This window comes from Cornus florida, unplaced genomic scaffold, assembly GCF_030987335.1.
Source record: "Cornus florida cultivar Cherokee Brave unplaced genomic scaffold, ASM3098733v1 CherokeeBrave_3.0.0_Hap2_Chr05, whole genome shotgun sequence".
Classification (NCBI taxonomy): domain Eukaryota; kingdom Viridiplantae; phylum Streptophyta; class Magnoliopsida; order Cornales; family Cornaceae; genus Cornus; species Cornus florida.
In genome coordinates, this window is record NW_026775575.1 from 58,806,803 (window position 1) to 58,828,853 (window position 22,051).

The window sequence follows — 22,051 nt, forward strand, 5'->3', positions numbered from 1 at the left end:
CGACATTAATGTCATTTGTATCGAGAGATTTCATAGGTAGACCTAGTGGGAAGCAGGTCATGAATTAGTACCCAATACCGTCATGCTACCTTACTGACGAGTAAGTGTGGGCGGGTTATGGTCGCTATTCGTATTACCACATTATCTTTGTTCTGTACCCTGATTTAATACGTGGTTATCTTGAAGTTCTTTTGGTGGTTATTTTTGGATCGGTATTATGGTTCATCAGGAGGAATGCTTATGGTTGTTGTCTTCCGTTCCTTTGTCCAACCTTGGGTTCTTTGTGTGTGACTTTTGACTTATCGTGTGACCATGTAGTCAATTTCCTTTTGAGAGGTTGTCTTGTCGTAAGCACGTGGGTGCGAATGTCATTGGTTTGTACGTTGTCTTTCAGCTTTGGGATTGCTTTTGTAGCACGTTGTGTGGGGTTCTCGGAGATGTACTCTGTAGTTATTCTGGTTTCACCTTTAGTTTCTTGGGGCTGGATTTCGGGGACGAAATCCCTTTAAGGTGGGAAGGTTGTAATGATCCGATCATTTTCATTTCTTTCTCTTTTTCCTCAAATTTTGCGGATAAATTTTTTCCATTGTCTTTTCCTTTTCGGGTTCGATTTTCCGCCTCTTAGTGTCGTCTCGAGTGCTCGGAAATGGTTTCTGAGACTCTTTCCTTTAGATTGACAACTTCCTTTGAGGACCGAGTCATTTCCACATATTTTTTTTAACACTATTCATTTTTTCGTCTTTTCCTTATTTCGTCCTCTTCTCGTTTTTCACTTTTACTTGCATAATCTCATTTTTTGTGCTCGGATTTGATTCCGGTTTTGCATATGTCCATGATATTTAAATTTCATGACATCTACATTTTTACTTTTGTAGAAATGCATATTAAATGCTTACTTTCTTTGTAAAAGCCATGAAAACAAGACTTTTTGTAATTATCCATAACTTGAAGGGTTTTTGGGTAATTAAGTAAAGTAATTATTTTTCGTCTTAAGGACCATTTTGCAAATTAATTTGGAAGATATTTTCAAAAAGGACCTTTTTGCAATTTTCGAAAAATATGACAAGTGTCACATTCCTATGGTACCACTTGTTGATTTTGTGGTGGAACCACTTGGAGGCTTAATCTCATGACACATGGAGGGTGGAGATTCACCCACTTGTTGTCCTAGGATTGGTGCACTTGTTGACATGAATGGTTGACAAATGTAGGGTTAATATTTAATCTTGGAAGCTTACTTTGATTCATGACAAGTGTATGACTCACCTTTAGTCTTGCATTAGTGTGTGTGTGTGTGAGGTAGTGCAAGCGCACCTAGTGAGTGGAGAAGCCCACCAATTTAGCTTAGGGTTTACACATTTTAATTTATTCATCACTTTCCTCTCAAGAACCCTAAGTTAGCCACCATTGGAAAAAAGCTTGACTAGTAGCTTTGACTTCATTTTTGGTGCCCTTTCACTCACCTTAGAACTTTGAACTTAGAATACTTTAGGTTCCTCCCACTCCCCTCAACAAAATCCTTGTTTGGTTTTCCATTTTTAAGCTTGCTTCCCTTGGATTCATGATGAACAATCCTCTTGTGAGGTAGGGGGTGTTATCATTTATCTTCCAAGTGATTTTATTTGTTCCTATAGTGATATCTAAGTTATATGTTTGTCTTGTATTAAAATGAGAAATAAATGATTAATTGTAACTTGTATGTAATTCACTTTAGACTTGATAAATAACATGACCATAGCTTGATTCATAACTTATGTTAATTTGAGGTCATTTAGAGTTGTTTTAAAATCTAGAGGAATTAATGAATTAATTTTTATTTATATGCTCCTAAGACTTAAATCAAGTTTTGAAGTGATTTACATAATAACCATGACATGTACTACAATATATATTAAATTTGGGGCATTTGGATAAGAATTACAAAATTTATTTAATATTTATCTTTTGTGAAAGTTTAATTCACATGGTGATAGCAAACATGAAATCATGATGTAATGTGATATTTGGATAGGCCTTGGTATGGTCTCTAACATAGATTAAATTGAGGGCATTTGGAATTGTTTAAAAATCTAGAAGAAATTAATTAATTAGCTTGATTAATTTTGTTTTAAGTGTTTTAATCACTTAAATTGTCATTTGATGTTATATATGTGATGACCATGACATGTCCTTCAATATATATTAAATTGCGGTTATTTGGGATTAACTTGGAATTTAGAAAATTTAACTATTTATGTTTAATTAAATTCTATTTTATTACTCCATGGATTTTATTGCATTTTGGAAGTTGTTTTTATATTTAAATCATGGATTTGGATTTGGATTTGGATTTGGTGTATGTTCACTTGATTACTTTTGAGCATTGGATAACGTAGTTGTTACTTTTATATTCATGAGAATATGTTTTTCCTTATTGAATATATTGTTGCTATGTGTAAGGAATTACACACTTTGTATTTGACATCTTTCATACCATAGTAGTTATAGACTTTGAGCATGTATTGTATAAGTTTCCAAAATTGGATTGTGCTTAGTAAATAGTTGATATCTTGTATATACATGTTAATATATATACGTTGTTGCATAATTTGTTGATTTTGGAAACTTGGGGATGTCGTTGTTTGGCTACGGCTAGGACTTGGTTCTAGTACAGGGGATTGTCCCTCTATATAGTCTAGTGCGCACATAGGGAGGTTACCCATGGGCTAGTAATCCTAAAATAACCACATTGTCGGTTTGATCCGGCGTGACGTCCAAGTAATCACTTTGGTTTGATTTCACATTTAAATTCTAAGTTGTTAACTTTGTGAAATTACATCCCATTGTATCATGTTGAAAGTTCTATTGTCACTTGATAGCATGAATTAAATGGTATTGGATTGTAACTTGGTGCAAAGATAAACCCATGCATTCCCTACGAGTAAACTTGTTTACTCACCCCTAAGTTAATGGGTGTTTTGCAGGTAAATAAGCCTTAGTGTGGGATGCACAGCATTCTTAGACTTACTAAAGTTATTGAAGTATTTTGATGACATAAAATATGCATATGTTTGCATATCTTGTCCTACTTTTACTTACTTTAATAAAACTTGTACTTATTGTTTAAGTCATGTAATGTGCACTTAAGTGCACCTTTTGACACTCTTAGAATGTGGTTGTAATGAGGCCAAGGGCCAAAGACACTTATGTGAAATGTATGCTAACCTTGAACTTCATTGTTGCATATGGAAGATATGTGGATTAATGCATTGAAGGGTTCATTTTGCATATGACATGCTATGAGGCCATAGACCATTGCAACACATTTATTTTATCACATTACATATGCTTGCATGCTCACTTTGGCAAACAACACCATCCTTGATGAAACAAAGACTCTAAATAGCATTTTTAGGAAGTTTTACCCTATTCTGTTCCAGGGGCATTTCGGGTAATTTAAAAATGCGATTTGTTCATTTTTCCTTTCGAGTCACGTAGAAAACTCAATTTTGAGGGGGGTTTCTTCTTTGTGTTTTTCCAGAAAATGCCATGTTGGCCCCCAAAAATCTGTTTTTTTCCGAAAAATCATTGCTGCCAGGTTTTTGCCGACTTTAGTGCAAATATACTTGGTACTATCATCGACTTTTTTTTGAAAAGTGTGACAACCGATCCGAAACTTCGGGGGGTCTTATGGGTGTATTTTAAGATTGCATTTTCAATTTAGGCAATTTAAAAACCTTTCGAAGCCCCATTTCCTTTCTTTTGCAGTAGCTTGGAACGATTTTTGACCTCTAGACCTGATTTTCTTGAGGGTATTTTGGATATTTTACAATGCATTTTTTTTGTTTCCGTTTGCGATCGGGGTAGGAAACTTGATTTTAGGGGGGGTTTCTTCTTTAAGTTTTTCCAGAAAAGTCCGTTTAGATGCCCGTTTTTACTCTCAGTTGTAGCAGCAGTGGGTTGACAGCACTGTAGCTGTCACGGCCTTCGTCGGGCCACCGCGACGTCGATTTTGTTTTTGACCGTTCTCCCTCATCCGGACTCCAAATCAAGTGAATTTTATTTTTTTTTGAAATTGGTTAATTTTTCATTGTCTATCCAACGGTGTGCTCGGTTGCACCCAGATATTTCTGGATAATTATCAGTTTACCCTTTAGCTTTATTGCTCGTTTTTCTTTATTTTGTCGTTTCTCCTTCGTCCGGACTCCGAATCATGCGATTCTTGAGTCCATCTCGATTAGTTTTTCATTGTCTTCCCAGTGGTGTGCTCGATAGCACTTGAATCCATTTTTTTTTACAAAATGACCACTTTGCCCCTAGGTTCTTTTTTGTCCGTTTTTGAAACGACACTTCCGCATTTGTTTTCCTTCAGGTTCTGTGACCTCATTGAGGGTCACATTGGTGTCTTAAAGGCACATTGTATCTCTAAAGACCGTTGTTTCACCTTTCGCTTCCACATTTTGGATCTGTTATCGGGTGGTCATCTTTTGGTCATCACTGACGCACCGGGTTTACAAAACTTGGACCATCACATATTGAGCTTGCATAACAGCAACTACATCCTCCAACTCTTCCTACACATGACCATCCACTTGCAGATGTTGGTGCATGTCATCCAACCATATAAATGCACGATCATGTGACTAAATCAGAACAAAGAGTTGTATATTATTATAATGCACCTGTGATTGTAAGATGTACTTAAAAAAAAATTTTAATGCAAAGAAAATTGTATACCTCCCAAGCTGGACATCTATAGAATGAATGTCCATAAAATTAAAATCCAACGTTTCCATCTTTGAAACTTGCTTATCTAAAAATACTCTCAAAATGAGCAAAAATTATCAGTAAAACTGAATTACTTTCATTTTCAAAAAGTAAAAATATATATATATTTGTTTTAAAAATTTTAATTTCTTTTCCTTTTTTCCATACATTTTTCTCTGCTACCAAACGTACAAACATTTTACAAATGTAGTCCAATTCTTATTTTGTTGAAGAGAACACAAAGCACAATTCAAATTATCAGCTTACTTTCTAGGTCAAAACAACACAATTAAAAATTTCCCAAATAAAACATATTTTTTCCTTGATTTTCCCAGCAGCCAAACGGATGTATCACAAATAGATTCTTTCTTTTCTGTAATAAATATATGTGTATGTGTAAATATATAGAGAGAGAATAACGAACACAGAGAGAGAGAGAGAGAGAGAGGACGAACAGAGAGACTGAGAGAGAATGAGACTTCAGAGAGAGAGAGGACGAACAGAGAGACTAAAAGAGAATGAGACTTTAAATTTTTTTCAAAATTGTACATGCCCAATGCCTTTTATAGGCTTCAATAATGGCTTCTTCAGTACGCTTCCATAGCAATCTTTCTTTGTAAGCCATAAAGACTATGATTACATGTACGACTTAATAAATTTGTGGAGCCCACAACAAGTGTATATCTATATAACACTCCCCCTTGGAGTCCACAAAACTACACTAAGAATATGCCTCGTTAAAACCTTGCTAAGAAAAACCCAGTGGGACAAAACCCTAGCGAAGGAAAAAGAGTACAGAATTCTTATGTATCTTGAAAATGGTATTGCATAGATTAAAACTGCCTCATTAAAACCTTGCCAGGAAAACCCAGTGGGACAAAACCTGGACGAAGGAAAAAGAGTACAGCATGCCAATACCTCTTTGATCAATTGCTCCCCCTCATTAGATCAACCTTGAAGATCCTTTAGTTGACGCATTCCAATGTTGTGCACTTGCTTCTTTAATGTTGTAGTTGGAAGCGTTTTAGTGAATAGATCTGCTAGATTTTCACATGAACGTATCTTCTGAATACCAATATCACCCTTTTTCTGGAGTTCATGTTCATAAAAGAATTTTGGTGAGATGTGCTTGGTCCTGTCACTTTTAATATACCCTTTTTTCATCTGTGCAATGCATGTCACATTATCTTCATATAATACTATTGGGCTTTCTTTTATTGATGAGAGACCACATGTTGTTCTTGGATCATTGATCTCAACCAAAAGCATTCCCTGCTTGCCTCATGAATTATGAGTATCTCAGAATGATTTGAAGATGTGGCAATCATTGTCTGTTTCATATATCGCATAATATAGCTGTACCGCCACAGGTAAACACATATCCTGTTTGTGAATAGGCTTTATGTGGGTCAGAGAGATAGCCGGCATCTGCATATCCAATTAATTGAGAATTGGATGCTATTGAATAAAATAATCCCATATCAGTTGTACTACGAAGATATCGCAATATGTGTTTGATTCTATTCTAATGTCTGCGAGTTGGTACAGAACTGTACCTTACTAATAAATTGACTGAAAAAATTATGTCAGGTCTTGTACAATTTGCAAGATACAAAAGAGCACCAATCGCACTGAGATAGGGCACCTCAGGACCAAGGAGTTCTTCATCATCCTCTCGAGGACGAAAAGGATCTTTCTTGATGTCAAGTGATCGGACAACCATTGAAAAGCTCAATGGATAGGCTTTATCCATATGAAAACGTTTCAGAATCTTTTTTGTATATGTTGATTGATGGATGAGAATACCGCTCGAAAAATGTTCAACCTGTAACCCAAGGCAGAATTTTGTTATTGTCTCGTCCAATATTCCCACAAGGTTCAGATCATCAACATATACTACAACAATAACAAAACCAGATTCTGATTTGTTAATAAAAATGCATGGACAAATATGACTGTTCACATACCCTTCTTTGAGTAAGTAATCGCTAAGGCGATTATACCACATTTGTCCAGATTGCTTCAATCCATATAAGGATCGTTGTAATTTTATCGAGTACATATTACGTGGTTTTGTTTCAGGCACTTTAAATCCTTCTGGAATTTTCATATAAATATCACTATCTAGTGATCCATATAAATATGCTGTAACCACGTCCATTAGATGCATATGCAATCTTTCTGTGACCGCCAAATGTATTATGAATCTAAAAATAGGTGCATCAATTACAGGAGAATATGTTTCCTCATAATCAATACTAGGTTTCTGTGAGTTACCTTGAGCTACTAGTCGAGCTTTGTATCTCACAATTTCATTTTTCTCATTACGTTTTCGTGCAAACACCCATTTGTACCCAACAGGATTAACACCCTCAGGTGTCCAAATACTTCACGTTTAGCTAATGAATTTAGCTCTATTTGTATTGCTTCTTTCTATTTTGGCCAATCATTTCTTCGTCGACATTCTTCTACGTTTTGAGGTTCCAGATTCTCATTATCAATATCAAGAGCAACGAGATATGAGAATATGTTGTCGACAACAATTTCATTTCTATTCCATCTCGTTTCATAATTTAATGAGATCTCATCATTTTCAGGTACCTTTACCTCATCAAGGGCATGTGCCTCATCCAGGGCCATATCATTATCTGTTGCTTTTGCCTTATCAATATTTATTATTTCATCATTTTTAGGTACCTGAGACTCATCAAGAGCCTCTGCCTTATCAAAGGCTATTATCTCATATTGATCAATAATATTTGTTGCTCCTTTTGTGGCCTCTTCAGGAGTGCCAACTTTTCTTTGTGATTTTCTCTTACGATGAGCGGTATATTTTATACCAACTGGTCTGCCATGCTTCAGGCGTGTTTTAGATGCATTTGCTGCATTACTGACAAAAGGTCCCTTGGGGACAGTAATTCGTGCTGTCACATTTGCAGCTGGTATATGTGATTTTATCACTTTCTTTGCATCAGTAAATGTGTCAGGTAATTGATTTGCAACATTTTTCAAGTAAATGATCCTCTGAACTTCTCGTTCACATTGGTTTGTACGAGGATCAAAATGAGACAATTCCAGGGCATTCCAAGTAAGATCACGTTGCTGCTGTACCTTTTCTCCCCCTAATGGTGGGAAAACAGTCTCATCAAAATGACAGTCAGCAAATCGTGCTTTAAAGACATCACCTGTTAGGGGTTCAAGATATCTAATAATAGATGGAGAATCAAAACCAACATAAATTCCAAGTCTACATTGAGAACCCATTTTAATGCGTTGGGGTGGTGCAATTGGAACATATACAGCACAACCAAAAACTCGTATGTGGGAGATATTTGGTTGTTGACCAAAAATAAGTTGTAATGGTGAGTACTTATGATAAGCAGTTGGTCGTATACGAACTAATGATGCAGCATGTAATATGGCATGACCCCAGGCAGAAATAGGTAATTTTGTTCGCATAAGCAAAGGACGACCAATTAACTGAAGTCTTTTAATAAAAGATTTAGCCATACCATTTTGAGTATGAGTGTGTGCAACAGGGTGTTCAACATTAATTCCAACTGACATGCAATAATCATCAAAAAATTGAGAAGAAAATTCAGTGGCATTATCAAGACAGATTGTCTTAATTGGGTAATCAGGAAAGTGTGCCCGTAATTTGATGATTTGAGCAAGAAATTTAGCAAATGCAACATTACGAGTAGAAAGCAGACAAACATGTGACCATCTTGTTGAGGCATCAATTAATACCATAAAATAGCGAAATGGTCCACAGGGTGGATGAATTAGCCTAAATATATCCCCGTGAATTCGTTGCAAAAATTGGGGAGACTCAACAATGATTTTTGAAGGGGATGATCTGATAATCAACTTACCTTGTGAGCAGGTGGTGCATAGATTATTATTTGGTAAGATAATTTTTTGATCCTTTAGTGGGTGACCATGTGAATTTTCAATAATTCGACACATCATTGTACTCCCTGGGTGACCAAGTCGATCATGCCAAAACATAAAAAGTTTTGGGTCACAAGATTTTTTATGGATCACAGCATTTGACTAAATTGTTCTAATGGTTGTATAGTATAACCCAAAAGAGAAAACAGGGAGTTTTTCTAATATCAGCTTCTTGCTCGAGGTAATGGAAGTAATGTAGAGATATTCCATATTTCTTTCATTTGCGGTCTCAATATGATACCCATTACGATGCATGTCTTTAAAACTTAACAGATTTCTCCGAGATCTTGTAAAATATAAGGCATCATTGATTTGTAATCTTGTTCCATGTGGTAAAATGATGTTGGCTCGTCCAGAGCCTTCAATCAAGTCGGTGGGACCTGATATGGTACTGACACTGGCGTCTGACAGAATTAAGTGGGAAAAATATTTTGGATCTCGAAGGATTGTATGTGTTGTTCCACTATCTACAAGACATATGTCTTTTCTATTTATATTGGAACTAGTCAAATCCATTCCTATTCATGCAAATTTCTTTATAAGAAAAGAAACTTTATAACAAAATAAACTTTAATACAAACTAGAGGATAAAAACTTTAATACAAGGAAAATACAAGGAAAATAAAAACATAGTAGACAGAATATGAAAAGAAAATAAGATTAATTGGTGTGGACATTTCTATCACCAATCAGGAAATTTATCCTTTCATCACGGTCCTCAAAAAAATTTGATACATCTAAATTTGTGATGTTAACTAGCTCATCATGATTAATGAAATTCATTTCCAGATCTGTGGTGTCAACTGGCTCATCATGATCAAGGAAATTCATTTCCTTTTGTTTTCCTTTTTCTTTCATTTGAGGCTTGGTAAAGTTCAGCCAGATACTTAGGTGTACGACAAATATTTTGCCAATGCCCTGTCATGCCACACCGATAACAAGTATTATCGTGTGCATTGGAAGGTTGAGCCACATCCTTCCCTTTTCCTTATTTCATTTCATGATGATCTTTCCTTTGAGGATATGGTGTGGATCTCTGATTGCGAAAATGTGAGGATTGATATCCTTCACGATAATAAGAATGATTTCTACCACGACCATATTCATTATTGTGGTAGTTATTTTTGCTACGACCATATTCATTTCTACCACCACGACCACGTCCACGTCCGCGTCCGCGTCCGCGTCCACGGGATAAGGCAACATATGTTTCAGGAATCGGTGTCGATCCAGTTGGACGGGACTGGTGGTTTCTCAACAAAAGCTCATTGTTTTGCTCTGCCACAAGCAAACATGATATCAGCTCTGAATATTTTTTAAATCTACGCTCTCGATATTGTTGTTGCAAGAGTACATTCGAGGCATGAAATGTGGTAAATGTTTTTTCTAGCAAAAGTTCATCAGTAACAGTATCACCACATAATTTCAACGTAGAGCTGATTTTGAATGAAGTAGAGTTATATTCAGCCACAGTTTTAAAATCTTGCAACCTCAGTTGCAGCCAATCAGCCCTGACCTTTGGGAGGATGACTGTTTTTTGATGATCATATCTTTCTTTCAAATTGTTTCACTGTTTTTTGATGATCATATCTTTCTTTCAGTGAGGTATTCAGTTTTCAGTTTTCAGTTCCTCACTAATATGGCGCTGGAAGAAAATCATGGCCTTTGCTTTATCTTGCAATGATGCATCATTGTTTTCTTTAATTGTGTCTCCAAGGCCCATGGCATCCAAATAGATCTGAGCATTTAGAATCCACGATAAATAATTTTTGCCAGAAATATCCAGAGCCACGAATTCTAGCTTTGTCAGATTTGACATTTTCAGAATAACTAGATTTGACAATAATATAAAAATATAATTTAGCATAATATATAAATAAAATGACATTAAATGAAATAATAACGTAATATAAATTATTTAAATAACAAAAATGGTCAATCCAGCCATAGTAAATAAATTATTAAACAATAAAGGCGGTAAAATCAGCCATAAAACATTAAATAATAAAGATGGTAAGACCGATCATAATTAGTGGATCAGTAAATAATAAATGTGGTAGAACCGATCATAGTGTAAGCACATATACCATTTAAGTGAACAAATTTATTTTATGAATAATAATTTATAATTAAATTTTTCTTACCCTTTGGAGTCAGAAATATTTTTTTTTTTTTGATAAAGCAAATCAACCAAACAATCTATCAAAACTAATATCACAAAATAGATATATAGTTGGGATAGAAAGAGGGAAAAAAAACTTCTTATTCAAATCTCAAATGGATAGAGCGTCGTGCTGATAACGTGTAATAAATATATGTGTATGTGTAAATATATAGCGAGAGAATAATGAACGGAGAGAGAGAGAGGACAAACAAAGAGACTCAGAGAGAAAGAGAGAGGACGAACAGAGAGACAGAGAGAATGAGACTTCAGATTTTTTCAAAATTGTACATGCCCAATGCCTTTTATAGGCTTTAATAATAGCTTCTTCAATACGCTTCTATAGCAATCTTTCTTTGTAAGCCATAAAGGCTATGATTACACGGATGACTTAATAAATTTTTGGAACCCACACGTGTATATCTATATAACATTTTCTTCATTTTTCTCGGACAGAAGATTAATTTTTTAATTACAAAAAAAATTCGCATACAGACAAGGAGTGAGAAAGAGGGGGAGCGACAGATATCGTCTCTACTTCTACTTAACCAAAATCGTCTCTACTTCTACTTATGATAACATACATGCCATTTTCGATAGGACTGAATTTGTCTGTAGTGGAGAACATATTGTGGGTATTCCAGTGTGTGTGTGTGAGAGAGAGAGACAGAGAAAATAGAGATAGACAGCTTGGGGAGAAGAAGAGTGGACTTTTTATTGCGAAACCGTCGCTGGAGAAGAAGCTGGAGCTAGCTGGAAGTTGCAGACGGCGGCCGACGTTTATCAGATCTGAAGTTGTAGTCGCCGATTTGAAGTTCGAGTCATCGATTTGAAGTTCTAGTCGGTGTCAGGATTTACAAGATCCATCGATTTGAAGCTCGCCACGATTTGCTCTGTAGTGGAGTGGCTGCTTTCTGCGAGACAGCTTGTAAAACCTAGAACATGTTCCTATTTGTGTTTTATAGTTGTTCTTAAATCAGACCATGTATGATGAAGTGTTCTTCTTGCTACAGTGAAAGTTGGGCCTTGAATGAAGTTGGAACAACCAAAAACAACAATTTGGTGTTCCAAGAATTCAGCCTTTTTTCCCAAGTGTTCTGCAACTGTGCAAACCAACACAGTCCGGCTCAAACGTGTAGTGTTCTGAAAATGGGTTACTATTCACCTTCTGGAGCACTACACCATACCACATTACAAACTCCAAACAGGTCCTAAGGGCTCGTTTGGAAAGTATCGTGTTTTGTAGTGTTTTGTTTTAGTTTAAAACAAAACAAGTATTTTGTAATGTAGTGTTCTGAAATGAGAACAAATCATACTTGGTGAAGATCAAAACATCTAAACATCCATGAACCCAATCTCTCTCTCCCAAACAAGCCCTTAGTATCCTTCGCAAGATTGGTGTCAGTTTCAATTAATTGAAACTTAGGAGGTCTTCAATCAATTGCAGGGCACAAAGACTTCGATCATTGTAAATAAGAGACGCGAAATTTGTTTCCTTAATTAAATTTAAGACTTCGATCATTGTAAATAAGAGACGCGAAATTTGTTACCTAAAAGTGATTCAATATAAATACTAGATCTTATGTAAACCCTAGTATTAGTGCCGAATGTGAGAATGAAAGAGAGTAAAGAGAGTTTTTTGTTGTAAACATTCATTGTTATTAGAAATTTTCTGTGCACTTTGAAAATGTAGGCAAAAGATTTTGTAAAATAGCCTCTCTTTGTTTCGCACATTACATGTAAATGGGTTTTGATTTTCTGAACAATCTGAAATGATATGCTGATGTGGGTTTTGAACTTCTGAAATAATATGCCGATATGGGTTTTGAACAATCTGAAATGATATGCCAATATGGGTTTTGATTCTTGCAAACACATAGATAAACTGAAAGATATGGGATTTGAACATCTGATTCTTGTAGATTTTGTAGTTTGCAAAGGCAGAGAGAGAGAGAGAGAGAGGGAGAGGGCAAGTTCAAAGTTGAGAATGAGAATAAAGATGGAGGCGGGTTTTGAACTTCTGATTCTTGTAGATTTTGTAGTTTGCAGTTGCAGAGAGAGGGGGGGGGGGGGGGGGCAAGTTCCAGAGTTGAGAACTAGAATAGATGGAAGCGGTTGGGAGGCTGAAATGATTTGCCCTAAAAAAAAAATTTATTATTACCCCCACTACAGTAAAAAATGGGCTTAGAAGAACATAAAACACCAAATTGTTGTTCCAGCTTTTGGGCCAAATAATGGATTTGTTTTGAAAGTGTTCTGCTACTATTGAAAACAAAATAAACTGGCCCAAACATGTTTTGTTCTCAAAATGGTCTACTGTAGCAAGTCTGGAACATTACAAAACACATTAGAACACTTCTCAAACAAGCCTTAAGCGTGTGAAGAGAGGTGGTTGGGTTGGAAGACGATTTTGAAAATAGTGATTCTTCAACCCGTTCACCATTTACTAGCATTATGGATAATTTTAGTGGAGCGCTCCGTTTTCTAACAAGTAAGCTCGTTGTATTCATTAAGTGAGTCATATATATGGTATATATATCACAAATACGTCTCCTTCTTCTCCCCATCTCTTCTCAATTACCAGCTAACGAGACGCCCATTTTGCTTTCTCCTCTTCCAAAATAAATCAGATATTTATTTGTTTCCAAAAAGAAACAAAAAGAATCAAAGTACATAATTTTCAAGTTTTTTTTCTTTTTTTTTCAAACAAATCCTTTAATTACCAGAAAAATCAATGGCAGAAAAAGGAATATAATTACTAAGAAGGAAAGGAGATAGGTGGACGATACCTAGAAAAAAGAAAGTAATCTTCGCTTATTTGTTTTCTTCTTGGGTAAATAATTAGGGTTTAAACTAGATACAAAGATTTGCAGATCAATTTCGAATATGTTTCGGACTGACATTTTTTTTTTTTTGTTTAATTATTTGTCTACTTTTAAGTTTCTTTATTATGCAAATACTTTTGTACATAACATCCGAAACAATTTGTAATTTAAGTCAATGTAAGTTGTACACGACATCTAGAGGTGGCAAAATAGGTCATAACCCACCAACCCGCCCATATCCTTCCGCTTTGAAATGGATATGGGTCAATTATATTAAAATATGGGTTAAAATGGGTGACCCATATTCAACCCATTTTTATAGAGGGTTAAATGGGTTGAATATGAATCACCTATTTTGATCCATATTTCACACATTATATAAAAGACTCAACTTCATAACCTCTATTTGACTCAAAATCACCTCTTCCTTTTTAAAATTCTCACACACGATTCCAAATTCTCTCTTTCTCCCAATATCTCTCTATAAGATTCTCTCCACATTATAGACTCCTCGTGCATGTAATACTACAGTTCGAAAGAAATCTATGTTTACATCTGTATTTCAAAATACGATGACCTAATTTATTCATTTAATTATTTATTCTATAAAAAGCTTAATAGATGATTTCATATAATATATATATATATATATATATATATATATATATATATATATATATATATAATATCTAACCTTCATGCATGTCTACTAACAAAATAAAATAATCTAAATTTAAAGAATTTCCAAAATAAATTAGAGGATTTACAATTATTACAAGCTTTTATCCATCTAAAATCAAAAATTATAATAATTGTTATATTTATATATATATGGTGTAGGGTTCACTATTTATGAAAATTTGGAAGAAATGGAATTAGTAGTGTGGCCCACTATTGAGGGAATTTGGTACGCAAGTTTAAATTATGTATATACCTTCATTGTATATATAATGTTGTAGGTATGAACACATTAAATACATATAAGTAAGTTGTTTCCTTAGCTTGCTTTGTAAGCTTGGCTTATGGCTATATATATATATATGGGTATTGGTGTGTATCCGATATGTATAGAAAAAGCAAAAGGAAGTAAAGAAAGCTTTTTCTCTCTACATTCTGTCTTCTCTCTCAAAGTTCTTTATTTTGATATTTTTGTTTATGTTAATTAATATTTATATAACAATAATGAGATCAGGAAGGCTCTCATGCGGTCCAAAACAATGGACTTTTCAACTAACCAAAACTTAATTAGTCAATTAAACTTTATTACTTTATCAGATTTAATCATATTTAATAATGTTAACTTTAATAGTCAATTTACCATAGTTAGCCAATACCTTTATTCAATCTCTCTCATCCTTCATCGCTTCCATCTTCCTTACAATCTCAACCACTATCGTCATATCCATACCATCACAGCCACCATCTTCACCACTACAGCCACAACACAACTACCATATTCATTCTCCAAAATCGAACTCCAAGACTACCAAATCTAGATTTGTTTTTCAGGGGATTCATATAGAATGATAGGCTTGATAGCACTGCCACAAATGGCATTGAATGATAACATGAAAATAAGGCAAAACAAAGACATTGAAGTAAATGACATTGAAACTGAAATTCTTGAAGGGTTAGGTGGTTGTGAAGCTTTATGGAGTTTGTAAGGTTTTGGGGAATTATTGGTGGTTTTGACTCTTCTTTGAATCTCCTTCAACATGATGAAAGAATGTACTGAATTACATATAAATTTGTGAAAATAATTAGATATATATATATATATATACACACACATTTTTGTAGTGAGAAGAGAGATTGAATCGGTTTTTTCAAACTAGGTTAGAGATACAAGCAAGGAGGATATGGAGAGCGTTAACTTTTTTTTTTTACGCTAAAATCAGCTGGCTAAAGTCGATTCTAAATTGATCTGTTGCAGGCGTGCCAGAACCAATTATATGGTTCAAGTGTGTTTAGTCAAGAATAGTCTCATTGAAAATTTTGACTTTCAGGCGATGCGAATAGAAAGAGAACAAATATACTCCTCTGTGAGTTCAATATTGCCTTAATTAAAAGGACTTTTAATCAGTGAATAATTATAGTAACGTTTTGAGAATAGAAAGGGGAGAAAATATAGATATAGAAAGTGATAGGGAGAAGAGATAGAGAGAGATATAGGGAGAGAGATAGAACGAGATATAGGGAGAGAGATAGAACGAGACTGAAATATAGAGGAAGAGAAATAGAGATAGAAATAACAAGGATGCTATATGGGGAAGCAGTTTGAGAAAGCAATAACAATAATTAAAGATTCTGAGGGTGCTGGACCTTTAACACAACATGCCTCTACAACTATTTATAAAATAACGTAAAAACAAACGCCTAACTTCAAGTACTTGACTTACATAATGACTCTATCACATAACAAACAATATATTTAAATTAAACTATCTTATTGATTACCACTAGTAAGTAAATGAAACCAACTAAAAGATAAATACTAGCACTTGATCCCTTTCATTAGTTAATTCAAAGGCTTCTTTCATCTTTAACACTCTTACACGAAATTCCAACTTTAGTCCAAATGAAAACCATCCACTTGTAGTTCAAACACTGCCACATCACTACCCATGCAATTTTATGAAAAATGGTGTCAACAATGCCCCCCAATTTTAAATGTTTTATCAGCTGTCAGCCTCCCAAGCCGATAAGATATTTGAAATTTAAAATACATTGGAAGGAAATTTTGAAAAAGGGCGGCGCTAGTCACTTGTAATAAGATTGCAAATCAACGAGCTCCAAAGCTTTATTTATTATGAATCACCCCTAAGATGATCTTTATTTCATTTTAGCCAAATCTGCCGATTTAGGCTTCTTCCTAGATTCTCAAAAAGTTTGCCGATATCGCCTGCCCATAAACCCGGGAAGGACTTGCCCCCCATGCATTTTCTAACTCCATTCGCAAATCATGATCATGATCGGCAGGAGTTAAATTATTATGAAGCGTCATTCTAGCCGATCTACCTATTATCTCTATGACATTGTGCCAGGAAAGAGTTTTCTTAGCTAATTTCCTTTCAGCCGATTTTGCATTTAGCTCCATCGACAGGACTGCATCATGCCTAAAATTCCATTGATTAGCAAGCATGACCTCACTATAATCGGCAGGAGTCGAGATATATCGTAGAATAACCTTTGCCGATTTTACATTTGGCTCAATCAGCAAGACTGCATCATTCCCAAAAGTCCATTGATCGGCAAACATAACCTCACTATAATCGGCAGGCTGAAGTGGAGCGTATGGATCAACTAACTTTTATGGAGGTTTAGCGATCACATGCCCCTTGGCAACCGCTGGTCTTTCAGCCGATTTTGCCTCAGCCGATTTTCTCAACCGAGCTCTAAGTACCATTTTGAAATTAACAACGGCTAGTCTTTTTCTTCTTTTCTTGAAATTGGGCTGAGGACAGCGAGTTAAAACAATTCTTTCAGTTGGTGATTGTTTTTGTCGATTATTAGATACCACAATCGGCAAGGAATACTGGTACATAGGCAGCTTTGCTTTCAGCCAATTTGTACCCTTCTATTCATGGCAGCAACTATGGTGACATGCTGATTTACATATATAGGCCTTTTTGATGTTAATCTCGGCAACATCAACTTCCAATTCATCATCAACTTCAGCCGAGAACGCTTCATAATTAAGGTCTTTGTAGTAAATACCCTTAGAGGAAATTTTTGTTTCCTTCTTCTCTTTAAGTATCTCCTCATAATGAGTAGTTTTGTCTGCTAAATCAAAGAACTCTCAAAATTCTACCCCATCGAACCTTTTGCAGAGCTTTATGTCTAACCTATTTAATGCCAACTTGATATACTCCTCTTCATGTAGACTTACTCGGCATTTAAGTTTAGCCCTTCGGAATATGGCCACAAAAGTTTCAACCGATTCGCTTGGCAATTGGGACAACCTGGATATATCTGCCAATGTCACCTCTGCCTCTGTTCGGTAAAATTGAGCATGGAAGGCCTCCTCTATTTCACCCCATGTCTGAATGGAGTTAGCCGGCAGATTACTATACCATTCAAATGCTACGCTGGCGAGAGATTTAGAAAGTAACCTCATTTTTTACCAAGGGTTAGGGCCTACTTACCCACATTGCGCTGTAAACCTTGTAATATGCTGCATTGTGGAAAAAAATTCCCCACCACTGTACGTAGAAAAATCGGGATACCGATAGTTTTGGGGGAACTCATGAGCATTTACTTGGTCAGGATAAGGTTTCCTATACACATGCCGAGGACATATCGGGCCTTGAACTACCTTGGCCTGGATTAGGGCTAAAATTTGAGCCCTACTGATCCCTGTGTTTTGAACTGGAGGGTCGTTAGGATGAAGTGGAGCGTACGGGTCAATCCATTTTGTTAGATGATGCGACCCGAGCGTTTGCACAAAATAATGCACAACACTTTGGTTTTGGAAATGGTATCAAGCGGGCATCATAGTTTACATTTATAAACCGCTAGACACATATACTATATAGTATGAAGTGATAAGGGATCATCCCAAGAGATTGAACACGTGTTGGAATTAAACTTGATTTTAGTGCTAATGAGATTGCACAAGAGAGAGAGAGAAAGAGAGAGTTGAGATAAAAAGAGTTTGGTGAAGTGATTCAATAAATTGCAATGCCAATAAATTAAACTAAGAATTAAAAGGATAGAAAGAGAGTCTTAGAGTTAGGATTCACCACTAAGCTCATGCAATTAACCATATGCTTTCAATTAATGGGGAATTCATTAGTGTAATTATAGATGTGGTCATATTATCATCACAAATCACAATTGTAAGCATAGATTATCAACATCAAGAATGAATTGTCTACCTAATAACAATTAAACTAAAGTGTAGAACCCATTCAAGACTACGTCATAACTGACCATACACATTCACAAATGTATCCGATAAGAGCACACATCAATCAAGAGGATAATACTAATTGTAATTAGAAGTATGGATTAACATAATCAAGTACAAATTGCCTACTTTACTACAATTACCTAATGATAATGAGCTAATTTGTACAACAACCCATCAAGATTAAGCATTTATCCATCAAATTAATTGACAATTGTATCAACTAAGTCTCATGCTATGGCCATCACTAAACACGACTAAAAGAAGTATCTAGTGTAGAGTATAATTCTAAATCAATCACACATAGACATGCAATTTTCATATAGAATCAATGGAAGAATTAATTTTCAATCATCTAATGAAGAATAAAATCCCTAATTAATCATATATAGACATACAATCAACTTGAAGATTTCAATGGAAGAATTAATCAATACAAGCCCTAATTTGTCAAATCAAGCATTATATATAAATAAATCACAAGGCCATATATTTAATTACAACATAATAATTCCCCAAGAAAAGAAAAACAAAGGTTTAGGTCACATGAACTTAGGGCTCATCCAAGCCTTAAGTGAAGAACTAGCTCATGGAGAAGATGATCATGGTGTCAACAAGCTCCGTTTTGACCCCAGGCTCGTTGCTTTGCTTCTTCATCTTTGAGAACATCATTAAAGGCCCGAGATTGACCGCTTTTGAAGAATAAACACATTATACGAGCAATGGGCTGCGACCTCTTTTTGCCATTTTTTTGAACTTATTCTGAACGTCTTTGCTTGACTCTAAAGAGGCTTTGATGGACCATTCTTAGCTTATTTTAACTTTATTGCCCTAAAATACGCATAAACATAAATTATGACTAAAACATGAAATTAAGATAGATGCAAAGACTGAAATACCCTAGCTTAAGTCCTGAAATGTGCAACATTTAAGCACTTATCACGCCCCCAAACTTAGATATTGCTAGTCCCTAGCAATGAACTACAGCATGGAAATGAAACAAACATATATACAACAATGAACTAATAAAATAAATAAAGATAATACCACTTTCGTAGGGATCACGGTTGCATTTAGCATATGCAGCAAGCCTTTTAAACCCCTAGGTTACCCTTAGTGGACGAGTGAAGTCTCGTGAGGGTTTCCAGAAATGGTACCCACAAACATTAACAGCTCTTTCTTACTTGAGAAGCAACGACACATATTAAACAAGTGTTAAAAGTAGACTACCTCAAGTATGCAAATTTCTGCCATTTCTAAGCTATTCTCAACATTTCAACATCATGTAAGTAAAAATGGTCCTCCACACATCAAGCAAGTTAATCATGCAAATTGAATCAATTCTATCATCATTTTTTAGCAAACCGGCATCAAAATATGTTGCTATCTCAGCAAATCAAAGTAATGGCATAGCCTTACCCTCAAACTAGCATACAAATATAGTACTAGACATCAAGACATTGAATGAACCTTGTTATTCAATCAAACATTCTTTTTTTTTATTGATTTCATTTTTTTTTATTTTATGTATGACCATGTGCAATGTCCAAGTTCCTTAAGCTCTTTAATCACCCCATATAACAAGCGTTGAGACAACGACTCCCAAACCAGATGGTCTTAGGGCGTTAAGTGTAAAGACACTCCTAAGGGCGTAATGACTCGGAATGGTTAGGCTACGAACTCAAACAAATTATAAATCTTACATTCTCTCCTTGTCTTCCTTTTTAATCAGTTGACATGTTGAAAGAATGCAAATTTTTTTTTTGTGAGTGTTTTTATTTCTTTTCTTTGCAAGGTCATTTTATCAAGAATGAAAGCTTTCAAAGCATACTAGCTCAATTGGAATAAACCAAAACAATAATCAACTAAGCATGTACCCCACAAATTGAATGCTAGTGTGCGCAAGTCCAAGTGTAGAATTCTAAAATCAACTCTCAAAACATTTTCAACCAACAAGATGATGTGTACCACAAGAGCAAATATGATATCAAAAATTAAAAATTTACTCCTAAATAGCATCCTAGAGTATATAAGAAGTATTAGACTCTAATAACTTGTTTTTCAAAGGCACTATGCTTCAAAAGTTCAAAATCATTGCCAAACACATATCAAATCTCATCATGCATTTAAAGCTCAACTTAAAATAGAATGAATCATGATGATCTTACCCCCAAACTTAAACTGTACATTATCCTCAATGTGCAATGAGAACAATGAAAAATGATGGAAAGAGTATACCGTGATGGCAAAGACTATGAAGTCCGGCAATGATCTAGTAGGAAAGATGTCTCCCCCAAACTTGGATGCAAAAACCTAACTGTATAATCATACTAGCAAACTCACATCAAATACATATGGAATAAGCAATGCATATAGTTCAAAACAATATATAATAAGAGGCAAAGAAATATGAGATGAATGCCCTTGATAAAAGATAAAAACAGTCATAACCAAGCATAAGGGCATACTGGTAACACATTTTTTTTTTTAAGAAACAAAGAAAAAGAACATGTATATACAACCAATAAAATAAAATAAATAAACAAAAAATAAGAAAAATGAGCTAAGTTTAACGTCTCTAGCAAGACGGAATGATACTTTGCAATTTTTATTTTTATTTTATTTATTTATTATTATTATTATATTTTTTTTTTTTTTCAAATGAATATGAATAACAAAGCCAAAAACAACCATCCATGTATATATCTATAGTAAAAACATCAATACAAAACATTTATGGATGAATTAAACCAAAATATATCATCAAAACCCAGAATTACAGGTTCCCAAAATAGCCAGCTCTAAATCACAAAAATCTGGCTATAGCCACATAAAATCCCATCCACCTAAAATAAAAAAATCTGAACAGCATAAAATAAACAAAAGAAATCATGCATCAGGTGACAATGTGGAAGTGCGTGGGAGACTTGATGAAACAATCTCATATAGATCTTGTAGCATGTGCTGGGTAGTGGTGTGCTGCTATATAAGCTCAGCATGCTCGACTCGACGTTGCTTCTGAGATTCAGCCAACTCGGTCCTCAACTGCCCCACAATGGCATTGAACTTTGCCCTAGTCACCCCTGCAGACTCCTCTGTATGTGGTAACACAGCCTGTGCTATCTCATAACTAGCACCATCAACAATCTACTCCTCAGACCTCCCAACGACGTCCTCAACCAGGGCATTCACGTCTTCTCTAGCACTTGCTACCATGCCATCACCTTCCTTCTTGGCACTAGGCATATGAGAAAAGCTTAAGTTCCATTGTGCTAGCCCAAAAGTCACCCGTGGAGCCTTAGAGATCTCATCATTATTAACCACGAAGCGCCGAAGGACAAAGAGCTGGGTAATAAGATACAAAAACGGAAGTTTTCCATTTTTTCACATTCGGATCCCCACTCGCCACTAAATGCTTCCAATATTTATGCATCTGGTTAAAGATGAAAGCTAGAA

General features: G+C 35.2%; 1 protein-coding gene across 1 annotated transcript; it reads right to left on the reverse strand.

Moving 5' to 3' along the window:
- Positions 1 to 9,688: 9,688 nt before the first annotated feature.
- Positions 9,689 to 10,519, reverse strand: LOC132309326 (uncharacterized). The gene is made up of 2 exons (XM_059807641.1): positions 10,336 to 10,519; positions 9,689 to 10,230 (listed from the first exon to the last, which is right to left on the reverse strand). Exons 1-2 carry the CDS (start codon positions 10,517 to 10,519, stop codon positions 9,689 to 9,691), a joined length of 726 nt encoding a protein of 241 aa, XP_059663624.1.
- Positions 10,520 to 22,051: the final 11,532 nt, after the last annotated feature.

What these genes read in the sequence shown, in the direction of transcription:
- LOC132309326 (XM_059807641.1), bottom strand. Translation starts at nt 10,519, where the DNA reads ATGTCAAATCTGACAAAGCTAGAATTCGTGGCTCTGGATATTTCTGGC. An exon ending in TTTCTTCCAGCGCCATATTA is followed by an intron (nt 10,231 to 10,335) that starts GTGAGGAACTGA and finishes ATCAAAAAACAG; the next exon opens with TCATCCTCCCAAAGGTCAGG.